Raw genomic sequence first — 12,360 nt, forward strand, 5'->3', positions numbered from 1 at the left:
AGGAGAAATGTAATTTCTTTTTCTAGTTAATGTTTGTGCAGCAGCGTTCTGAATCAGCTGAAGACTTTGCATAGAATTGTTGAGACAACCTGATAGTAATGAATTACAATAGTCTAATGTAGAGGTAAGTAGTGCATATACTAGTTTTCATATATCCTCTTGAGACAGCACGTTTCTGATCTTTGCAATATTGTGTCAGTGAAAGCAGGCTGGTCAAGAGACTTGTTTTATATGAAGGACAAAGAACGAAGAATGTCCTAATCAAAAGTGACTCCAAAATTCCTGGAGGCCAGAGTAAGGCCACCCAGAGTGGTTAGGTGATCAAATAATAATTTCCTAAAGTGTGTGGGGCCAAGTACAATCACTTCAGTTTTTTGTGAGTTCAGAGGTAAAAAATTGCAAGTCATCCAGGTCTTTATGTCTGTAAGACATGCTTCTAAATTATACAATTTTTCTTGTGATATGTAAAGAGTTTGCTCAACATGTAAAGTGCCTTAATATAACTCTCTTATAATTTTATTGCGATATAATTATAAGTAGATTTGATTTTGATTCACTGTAGTTTAGCATTTCCAGGAAAGTAATTTAGAACACACAATGCAGTGCAATGTATAGGAGAATTTTCCTAAATGTTTCCTACATGTTTTTGCCACCTGGAACCGGTCTGTGACCAGGGATGGAGAAATCCTGTAGTAGATGACTATATTCTTAACAAGTTACATCAGTTTCTAAGCTGCCAAGATGAGACTTAATTTAGCGTTTGTCAATTATGTTTTTGGTGATATTCAGACTTTGAAGGTTTATTGTGGGCTGGCACTTGACTTGAAACGTGTAAGCCATGCATGCAACAAGAGCAGGAGAGCAGAGTAGACATACAGAATTACACATAAAAGATCCTTGCACTCTTCTGTCAACAAATGAGTGTGCATATAAATTGCATAATATCATAAACAAAATACTTTGTGCTTTTCTTCAAAGAGGGTGGGAAGTTGTAGTGACTTGGGGAAGGGGTTTGAAGTATATTTTGCACAGTCCAACCCCTCAACACAGTATGTATGTAGTGCTACATCATGTTGCATTATTTATTTTGTTTTAGCAGTTGCCAAAAACTTAAAGTTAAATTTAACAATTTAGTATTTATTCAAGGCAAATGCAAAATGCAAACACAAAGTTTAACATTAATCAGTGAAACTCACCGCCAGTGAAAATCTGCATATCTGTTTAAATTATCTTTGATTAAAGGTCAATGATCATATGGATCAGCCTAATTTATTTATTTATTTATTTATTTTTTCCATCCAGATACATGTACTGGACTGACTGGGGAGAGGAGCCCAGAATAGAGCGAGCTGGCATGGATGGCAGCAACAGGTATTTTGTCAACGGTTTTTAACTTGGTATCTAGGTTTACAGTAAAATTTTTAAAAGCTGTTGTTATAGGATTAAATTGAATTAAAATTCCAACCATTTTTTGCTCTGTGTATCTCCAACAGGAAGGTGATAGTAAATGCAGACATCTACTGGCCTAATGGCCTGACCATAGACCTGGTGGAACAGAAGCTATACTGGGCTGATGCTAAACTCAGCTTCATTCACAGAGCTAACCTCGATGGCTCAGCACGGTATTACCTTGTGTGTGTGTGTGTGTGTGTGAGAGAGAGTGAGAGAGTGCGTGCATGTTTGTTTGTGTGTGTGTGTGTGTGTGTGCGCGAGAGCCATTGTAGTGGGTGATTATAGTCAATTTAAGGTCCCATACAAAATTTAAGTCTCATTAACATGGAGGTATACATTGCTACCAGTTTCATTTCATGAACCTGTATGGTGGACTACTGGAAATTGGAATTTTGATAGAAGCTAGCTCTGAGAGATTCAGAGGAGAGAATGATTCCAGATGTACAATAGGCGTTGCAGTCAATTGAAGAGTTGCGGTATTCAGTAGAAGATTATTGTCTTATGTAAGAGCTGATGAATTCTTTCTCTGATTGTGAGAATTTTATCTTCAAAAAAGTCCATGAAATCAGCACAGCTGAGAGTTAAGGGGATCACTGGAATTTCTGTCAGCCTGGTTACAGTGCTGAAGAGAAGAGAAACCTGGGGTTGTTCTTGTTTTCTTCTATTAGTGCTGAGTAATATGAACTTCCAGCACTGCGGAGCGCTCTTTTAAATGTCTTTAAGCTATCATTCCAGGCTCCGTGAGACTCTTCTGAGTTACTGGAACACCAGCATCTTTCTAATTTGCTTTAAGGCACGAATTTGGGAATTATACCAGGGAGCCAGCATCCTCTGTTTGATTACTTTCTTTTTGAGAGGGGCGGCATCATCAAGATTTGAACACACATCAACCTGTGCATGGGAGAAATCCTCATTTGAATTTAGATATGGCATTTTTGAAATTATGGCCAAATTTTCTCCTTAAATTTAGCCACAGCATCTTAAGATAAACATCTTCTATAGCTGAATTTATTCCTCGATGCTGTGCAGCCAATTAAAGTAAACTCAAATATAATGAGGTAATGGTCAAAAGAGAGTGTTGAGGCAAGATTGTTAACTTGTCGATTTCAACGCCATATGTTAGAACAAGGTCAAGGATATGATTGTAGCGGTGAGTGGACTTATCCACATGCTGAGAAAAGCCAATCGTGAGTCTAGTACTCTGAACTTTGCACTCATGTCTGAGCTCTGACACCTGATCTGACACCAGAACAGTCACGTTTATCCACTGCCTTATTGCTGACACTGCACTAATAATCCAGTTGGGCTCAAATTCAACTTTATCCTCTTTACATAGATTTTGTCCACCTCTCCCAATTGAGGCAGGAACTCACACCCTATTGGAACAGATTTTTTTTTTCATTTCATTTGGACAGCTACAGTGAGAGGGGAGACAGGAAAGGCAAGGAGATGACCTGCAGCAAAGGGTCACTGGTCAAATTCAAAACCCCTGCAGCTAGGACAAAACTTTCTTGGTATCTGAACCACCAGGTGAGCTCCTGGAGCACTGTAAGTCCTGCATGCATAAAAAAATAAACTAAAAACAAGCAAATTCGGGTGTGTTTATAATTGATGAAAGTCAAAGGTTTTAAGTTTCAGATGTTTTTTTTTTTATTCCTCTGACTGATGCAGAGGCTAAGAAAAAAGTGTTTTAGTGTAAATGAATCAAGTAGATCTTAAGCAAGTGGTGATACTGGCTCCTTCTCCTCCTCTCATATTGAGCCTTGACTGACAGGTTAGAAGTCAGCCAGTGTATGAACCTTAAATTTTTTTGAGTTGTCCTCCAGGCTATTTCCTTTAATGTTGTTTTCGTTTGTCAAAGCATTCATTCATTCGTCTTCTATCGCTTATCCATTTCCTGGTCATGGGGGGTGCTGCAGCCAATTCCAGCTCACACCCTGGACAGGTTACCAGTCCATCGCAGGGCCCACACATAGAAGCAGGCAGACACAAACACTCACATTTAGACCAACAGGCAATTTAGAGTCACCAATCAACTTAGACATGCATGTTTTTGGACTGTGGGAGGAAACTGAAGCACCCATAGAAAACCCACACAAGCCCGGGGGGGACATGCAACATGCATGTCCACACAGAAGGCCTCAGTCAGACTGTAATATCTGGACTATAAGCCACTACTTTTTTCACACGCTTTGAACCCTGCGGCTTAAACAACGATGCGGCTAATTTATAGATTTTTATGGGTAACGGGCTTCATGCTGCCTGTACATTTAGTGTCACATCAGACCAATGAAATTACTGAACAGGTAACAGTGGACCAATGGAACTGTTCGAATTAAGTTAAACGCACCCGCACTGAATTCTTCAGATCAATCATTTATTTATTTTGTGCTTATCATTTATTATGTGCTTCATGCACACACCCTTATCATGGAAAGCACATGAAGCAATGCATATGATGCAGCTTTCAAGTTAAAGTCGATCGATCTGGCAAAAAGGCAAAATCTTTTTGTGTAACATATTTCCTGTCATATGCCCTTTCCTTCCATATTTCCAACACCTGCGGCCTATATATGTACTCTTAACAACTATTGTTGTTCAATTTGCTGTTTCTCTTTAAATTTAGCGGGTGCGGCTTATATTCAGGTGCGCTGTATAATCCAGAAATTACGGTAAATGCATTTCATTTGTTGAGACACTTTGCCTTTCTGACACAAATTTCAGTTCATCACAGTGAATTTTTTTCACACATATGGCAGGTGGTTTTATTTAAAAGTTACATCAGTGAAGCTTCGGTTTATCAGACAGGAAATGGGAAAGAGAGAATCCTCCCTTTGTATGCCTGTTAGGTATACACCACTCACCTGCAGTTCACACAGTCGCATTTCACAAAATAACCTGCGTGTCTCACCTTTAGTTAGTACTTCTCAAGTATTTCAATATCAGCAGGGTGTCATATCAGTTGTTTTCATGGGTGAAGTTACATTCTGTTGCAACACAAAACCAAATCACAGGCGAAGTCTCTTAGTTTTCCATCCGCTTTTTTTGAACAGAGAGAAGGAGGAGAGGAGGACGGAAATGTCTGCAGAGACAGAAAGTAAGAATAGGAGGGTTAGGGGAAGCAAGGGAGCATTGTCCAACACAAACACAACTGTGGTATGGAGGCCCCAGTCAAAACACACACAGCTTCACACACACATTCCTGGTTCATCTCTCTTACAGCTCCTTCTGTTCTTTCTTCCATCTTATCTTTCTCTCTGCATCTAACCAGCTTCCCTCTATGTTTTCTTCTCCATTTCTGCTAAGGAAGAACACACAAAGCTTCATTTCTACAGCAGTAACCTGATGAGAAGTAAACGGGTCGCAGTAGACTGCCATCATTACCCAAATAATATCACAATAGCTTGCAGGCCATCTCTGCATAGTGGAAATTCCACTAAAGATGAACCTGGAAAACAAAGATGAGGAAGTAGATCGCATCTGCCCTGTGGATCATCGTAAAAGAAAAAATCTGCACACAGCACATTATTTAATATTTAGGACATGGAGCCTGTCTCTTCAGGTCTCTGTGGTGATTTTTCCCACTTGGTTCAACTGCAACATAGCATGAAAGCTTTGTCCAAATCTCAGTGGCCAGAGTTGATTCAAAGATGTTTTCTCAGACCCACGATAGGGCATTTCTTACTCTATTGTTAATTTTAGTCGTTTTCAGTTTGTCACAATGTCTCCATATATTAAGATTCAGCACAATCTCAGCTCATTACATATATCCAGGATCTCGTACTGCCCCCAGCTCTCAAAACTCTGACATAACTATTATTTTCTGACAACAAGTTGCCATATTTAACCACACCCCCCCCCCCCCCCCCCCCCCCCAATCCAGAAATGGGTGTGCGGTAAAACATAAATGAATAAATTATTTTCAATATTTTCAGTTGGTCAAAATTACACTATACAGATTTATTACCAGTCATTAATGGACAAAGTGTCCTTATAAAAACTGTTAAGCGGATATTACAGATTTATTTATTTTACATTTTTTTTTTTTTTTTACTTTTTTGATCAGCTTCAGTCCAGATCATCCATCCATCCATCTTCTACCACTTTTTCCATTTCTGGGTCGCAGGGCTGCTAGAGCCAATCCCAGCTAACATTGTGCAAGGGGCGGGGTACACCTTGGAGAGGTCATCAGTCCATCACACAAAGACAAAGAGAGACAAACAATCACTCTTGCTCGCATTCACACCTATGGCCAATTTAGAGTCACCAATTAACCTAGACATGCATGTCTTTGGACAGTGGGAGGAAATCGGAGTATCTGAAGGAAACCCACACAGACATGGGGAGAACATGCAATAAAATAAAACAAAACCCAAACACCAAACACTTTAAACACGACAAAAGAAAAGCTCAACACAAAATTTTTTACTCATTGGTTAGGGGAGAAGATGAATGTGAAGATGAATGATTGTGTTTGTCTTATTCCAGAACTGATTTAAAGTTTATCTGATCAGGAGTTTTGCTCACCAAAGCATTAAAGGTTCTAAATATATTATTTTCCATGTCCCTATGTCTTTATTTTGTCACTATAATCACCTCTGACCAACTTCTGCTCACTCTGAGATCTGAAAAATACAGGATCAATCCCAGCTTCTTTGGCTATTCAAATAGCTGACATCTAGGCCGCTGAATGAGACACTTGTATAGGAGTGTAGAGACGTGATTCTAAGTGTCACTATCTAAAATGGAGGATGAGAATCAACTGATAAACACAGAAATAAATGAATCTTGAGTGAAGGAGTAAGACTGCCCCTTGTCAGTACACCTACTGCAAGCTACCGTCAATTAGCTGTCACAATCAGGATGAACTTACCTGTAGCACTTTGTCAGGATGGTAGATGGTTGGACTGAGTACTTGTCAACATTTAGTGGAAATTCTCTGCACACATGCAGACATGACACTGATGGACGTAAAATCACATGAGAGACTGATTGTACCTGACGCGCGCGCGCACACACACACACATTAAAGTTGAATCAAACTTTGAAATCTGGAGTTGGTTAAATTTGCTGTTTGGTTTTTCTTCTTAACCACTCCTGGCAGGAAGTCCTGTTCTTACAGCATACACACACACGCAAGACTAAAATGGTGATTGATGAAAGACATTTTCTAGTGTGTTGATTTTCTAAATATGAACCTATTTTGATCTTGTGTCAATATGCATTCATGTAACTACAAATTCCTGTAAGTGATTCTAAAGTGTGTTTCAGAAAAGAACTACGCTCTCCTGATCTCTCACTGTCTCTCTCTCTCACACACACACATATACACACTAATTGCTTGGCCATGAGGACAGAGCAAACATTCAGTGAAGAATGGGCCCTTAAATGTGTTCTTTTAATAAAAAGTCTGAAGAAAACTTGAATCTGCTGTTGGGATGAAACTGATCACATTCGAGTGGAATGTAGTCCAGACATTCATAGTCTGTGATGACATCTGTGGCTGCATAACAGCAACTCTTTGCTCTTATTGGTTGCAGCACAAACACAAAAATTAATTTGTTTGCACTGTGTGTTTTGTAAACCTCTAACACAGGGTTTTACATCAGTTTGAAGTTCTTTTTCTGTTGCTGCTTGTGTTTTGACAGATATCAAGAGTGCAAGAGGTAGATGATTTTGTGACACTACACTGAAGCAGGCAGATGCACAAACACAGAACACATGGTTGAGAAAACTAACTTTCCTTTGGATACATCTTACTGTTCAGGTGGAGCAAGAATGCAAAGTGTGTGATTTCTTCTCTGCAAAGCAAACGCTTGCAGGAGTCTCCACCAATTTTCATGACTGTCCTTTAAGAGATATTCCTCTTGGGAGGTGGCGTGAGCCATCTCCAAAGCTTTCATTTTTTTTGTTTAATTCTGTTTCAAGAACTTTCTCCTGATTTTTCTGATATGAAGGATATAATTTTTCCTTGCATAACTGCTTTGGCTGTCTGCCATAGCACACTGGCTAAGACATCAGGCTGCTCATTTATTTATCAAAATATTGTCCATTCCTCCTTAAAGAATTTAATAAAGTTGGAGTCCTTAAGCAATGATGTATTAAATCTCAATTTTTTTAGAAGGTGGTGTTTTAGTTTTTTTTTTTTTTTTTTGTGTGAGTGTCAGAGTGACTGGTGCGTGGTCGCTGATCGCAATGTGGTGGATCTTGGTGTCAAAGGCATCCTTCACAATTTAAATGGTCTAAATGGGAGTAAGAGTGGTGGACTGGTGAGTAGTAGGTGGATTCCTTCAGCGTGGGGTGACGTGACCGCCAAGCGTTGCAAAGACCATAATCATTCATATACTGCTGTATTATATCAGATGATTGGCAATTGCTGTGACAAACTGCCCTACTGATCCTGTCCACTTGTGGGTTTAATACCAGGTTGAAGTCCCCTCCAATAAGGGCTGTGTCTGAGTGGGCCGAAAGTGCTTTGAAGAACCAGTGGAAGAAGGAGGGGTCATCAACAATGGGGCCATATATTTTGGCAATACATACCTCAGTGTTGTGTGTGGATATGCTAACTATTATAAACCTACCTTCTGGTGTTCTTACAAGTAAACCTAATGTTTTTGTTTATTAGAATGATTACACCTCTTTGTTTCGTGTTATAACTAGCTGTGTAGGTGTGTTAAAATCTTTTGCCATTTGTCACGTGAGCCGATTCTGTGCGCATTCCAAGTGACAAACCGTAATTTGTTACTGTGTGAATTGTCATAAGTGGGTGAATGCATAAAGAGAGAGAGTGCATGTGCGTGGCCAATGTAACTGGTTGCGCTGTGAATCATATAAACATATAAACATGGAGAGAAGAGACGCGCTTTAATAGAGCCAAGGGGTGATCTCCGAATCCTGGAACAGCTGGCCGGTGACATATAGTTTGTCCACAGTGATGACAGCGCGGAATCCTCCATCGATGAATTTTCTCCTGACAGGAATTGAGGAAATTGATCGTTCACACTGAAGTCCGTTCCTCTTAGCTCCTTTTGCTTGAAGTGTTCAAGGCAAGTTTATTTATAGAGCACAATTTGTACCCAATTCAATGTGTAATTCAAAGTGCTTTACATATACAAAAAGAAAAAATAAAAATAATACAAGAAGCCAGACAAAATCATGACATTAAACATAAAATAATCATTGATAAAATAATGATACTTTCAGCTGTCATATGCACACCAAAAGAAACAGTTTTCAGCCTGGATTTTAACATTGTCAGTTGAGGCCTGTCTCACATCTTTTGAAAGACTGTTCCATACTTTAGCAGGATAAAACTAGAATGCAGCCTCATCATGTTTAGTTCTGACTCTGGGTACCACCAAGAGACCACTCCCAGAGGTTCTCAGAACCTGAGATGGTTCATATGGCTCTAGCATGTCGGAGATGTACTTTGGTGCAAGACCACGAAGAGACTTGTAGACAAGCAGAGCTGTTTTAAAGTCTGTTCTCTGAGCGACAGGAAGCCAGTTCAGAGACCTGAGCACTGGAATAATGTGGTCTAACCTGCTGGGGACAAACACATGGACTAGTATCTGCAAGTCTGGTTTAGACACTATTCCTATTATTCTGGCAATGTTTTTAGATGGTAAAAGCTGCTGGTGTAATTGATTTAATGTGGCTGTTATTCAGGTCTGAGACTAAAATTACCCCTAGATTTCAAACCTGATTGCTCGGTTTTAGAGAGAGAGTCTTGAGGTGACTGATAACTCTTTTTCTTTGTTTCTGTGGGCTACAGATAATAATGACTTCCGTTTTGTCTGAGTTTGACTGGAGAAAATTTATTTTGCATCCACACAGTGATCTGTTCAATTCAATGGCAGAGTGGATCTATAGGCCCATGTTCACCTGCTGTCAGTGACATGTAGAGCTGAGTTTCATCTGCATAGTTGTGGTAATACACATTATAACTTCATATTAGCTGGCCTAATGGAAGAATGCACAGATTAAACAATAGGGGTCAAAGAATTGACCCCTGAGGAGCCCCACAGGTTATAGCCATTTCGTCTGAGACAGTTGCCAATTTCAACAAAGTACGTCCTGTCCTCGAGATGGGACTTAAACCAGTTTAGAGCAGTACCAGAGATTCCCACCGAATTTTCTAACCTCTGTGTCAAACTGTGTCAAAGGCAACACTCAGGTCCAGCAGAACTAAGACTGAGACTTTGCCTGTGTCTGTGTTCAGGCAGATATCACACCTTGATCAGTGCTGTCTCAGTGCTGTGGTGGGGCCTAAAGCCTGATTGGACAGTATCAAAAACACTATTAAACAGGAGAAAGTCAGTAAGTTGTTGATGTACAACTTTTTCCAGGACTTTGCCTAAGAATTGTAGGTTTAATATGGGATGATAGTTGTTCAGTACTTTGGCGCCAAGGCTGCTCTTCTTTAGAAGAGGCTTAATGACAGCAGTTTTTAAGGTCTTTGGAAATGTTCCAGTCTTAAGTGAGATGTTGACTAGTTGAGCAATTTGTGGTAAGTCAGCACCGACTATAGAAATCTAGTGGGTAACTCATCAAGACAGCACGTTGATGGACTCAGACTACAGATGATCTCTATGACTGTTTTGTCAGTGACAGTTATAAATTGTGCTTTGACTTACGCCATTTCCGTTCAGCTCTCCGCATTCCTTTTTCTGTGCCTTGACAGAGTCCTCTTTACGCCATTGTGCCTTTTGCCTACTTTTAACGATTTTAAACTTGACAGGAGTAATGATATCAAACACATTTAAAACACTTGTAAAAGAGTTCAACAGGTCATCGACATGAGAATGCGGGGTATTTTCAGACCTAAACATTTCCATAAACTGTGTCCCTGTGCTGTCATTTATGAGTCTTGAACAACTGCAGACCCAGCTCCCTGTTTAGGTGTAACAGATAAGTCGAAGAAAACACAAAAATGATCAGATAAAGCAATATCGGTGACGTTCACATGTGAGATAGAAACACCCTTGGTAATGAGCAAATCCAGTGTGCCCTCTGCTGTGGGTGGGCTCATTCACATGCTGAGTTAAACATTTCAAGGACCGTTCTTTAGTCATTACATCAACATTCATATTCAAGTCGCCCATAATGACCAAAAAGTCAAAATCTGTGCACACGACTGAGAGTAGTTCAGGAAAATCGTCAATAAAACAATTCTGTGGTGGTTTGTAGAGGGTGATATAAAGTATGGATGATTGTTTTAGCTCCATGACAAATAATCAAATGATGAAAAAGCCCAACTGATAATTTGTGGCTAAGTATGTTGTCTCTGTTGAATATGGCACAAACACCCCCACCCCTCTGTTTTGTCATGTTTCAGACACAAAATTGAAGTGAGGTGGACGAGACTCAATTAGGACTGTATTAGCTGTGTTTTTGTCGAGCCATGTCTTGGTTAAAAACATAAAATCAAGATTGGAAGAAGAAATAAAACTATTAATTAAGAAGGATTTGTTATTTAAAGATCTGACATTGAGTACTGCGTGTTTAAGATTAGCTGGAGTAGAACTGAATGGTGCGTTCTTGCAGGGAATATGGATTCGATTTTTTTCTGATTGGACAGTCTAAATAGTCCCCACTTAACTAATCTCTGTGGTTTGACAGTAATTATTGTTTTAGAGGAGAACTCTCCATCCCTGGACCCCTGCTTGATATGGGGCTTAGCAACGCAGAGGCCCTTGGCGTCCTAGACAACAGCAATGACGCTGTCAGAGATAACAGCTATGGGCATCTGTGGTGTGGGCTGAGCTGGGAGGGCCATGACTGATTGAGAAAGTTGAGGAGGGAGAGGAGCAGATTCTTTTTTTGAGGGTCAAATCCTTGAACTTGCCATGTCTGGAGTGAGGGGAACCATTTTGATCCCAGATTTTACTAAGCTTTCAAGGAATCAAGAAATGTCATTCATGTCCGGCCTCTGCCCTCCAAGGCGATGCACCCGGTGGAAGGCAATGTTCTTCACGTTCTCAGTCGGAAGATTCAGCTGTTTCTTGAGTATGTCTTTGATGGACATCTCAGGGTCTTCCGCTGACTGGTCTCGTATGCCGGAAAGTACCAGGTTGTCCCGCATGATCCAAGCCTGGATGTCAAGGATAGCCTCTTTCATTTGTTTATTCTCTACTGTGATTTTCGTCATCCCCTCGGTAAGCAATGTAATGGAGGTTTTAAGGGCTTGGTTTTCAGCGGCCAGTGGAGGATTGTTGGTGGAAGAAGGAAGTAAATGTTTTCCCCCTTAGTACTAAGGATTTGAGGATTTTGACTATGTAGATTGGTGTTTAAAGGTGAGCTTGATTGGTTGCATCCAGGTGTGTGCTGCCATGTTGAATCACACACAGGTCTGACGTTCACTGAGCCATACGCACAGGAGAATCCTCTGGCCTGCTTACCAACTTCTACATGGAAGCCATCGAGAGCTTCCTGACCTGCTGCACAGTGCGGTACACCAGCTGTACAATGGAGGACAGGGAGGACCTGCAGTTGGTGCTGAGGGTGGCGGAAAAGGTCATTGGTACCACACTTTCTCCCCTTCAGAGATATCTAATCTGGCCAACTCCAAAAGAGAGCCAGAAACATCACCAAAGACCCCACTCACCCTGGATATCTCCTGTTCTGCCCCCTCCCTTTGGAAAAAAAAGAAAGACATTGGACAATCAAAACAAGAACAAACTGACTCAAATAAAGCATTACCCCTCTCCCACCCCATTCCACACAGGACTGACACAACACCCCCCATCCCACAAAGACTAAGGTGCAAGCCATAATAACCCTATGCCTTATTGTATTGTGACAATTTTTATCCTGCCATAGGAAAGAGCTGTTTAACTGCCTTTCACTGTTTAAAGTTGTTTCACAATATTTTAATGGTGACAAAGTATTCTTAGCTTGTCTTTTTAT

General features: G+C 40.4%; 1 protein-coding gene across 3 annotated transcripts in view; it reads left to right on the forward strand.

Annotated features, from left to right (window-relative positions):
* lrp5 (low density lipoprotein receptor-related protein 5) overlaps positions 1-12,360 on the forward strand; it is a 77,983-nt gene that overhangs the window by 16,754 nt on the left and 48,869 nt on the right. For all 3 annotated transcript variants that reach the window (XM_029523288.1, XM_029523286.1, XM_029523289.1), the window contains exons 4-5: positions 1,303-1,371; positions 1,494-1,622. In XM_029523288.1, coding sequence (XP_029379148.1) covers positions 1,303-1,371; positions 1,494-1,622 — 198 coding nt within the window. The remainder of the gene's footprint in view (positions 1-1,302; positions 1,372-1,493; positions 1,623-12,360) is intronic.

This window comes from Echeneis naucrates, chromosome 16 (assembly GCF_900963305.1).
Source record: "Echeneis naucrates chromosome 16, fEcheNa1.1, whole genome shotgun sequence".
Classification (NCBI taxonomy): domain Eukaryota; kingdom Metazoa; phylum Chordata; class Actinopteri; order Carangiformes; family Echeneidae; genus Echeneis; species Echeneis naucrates.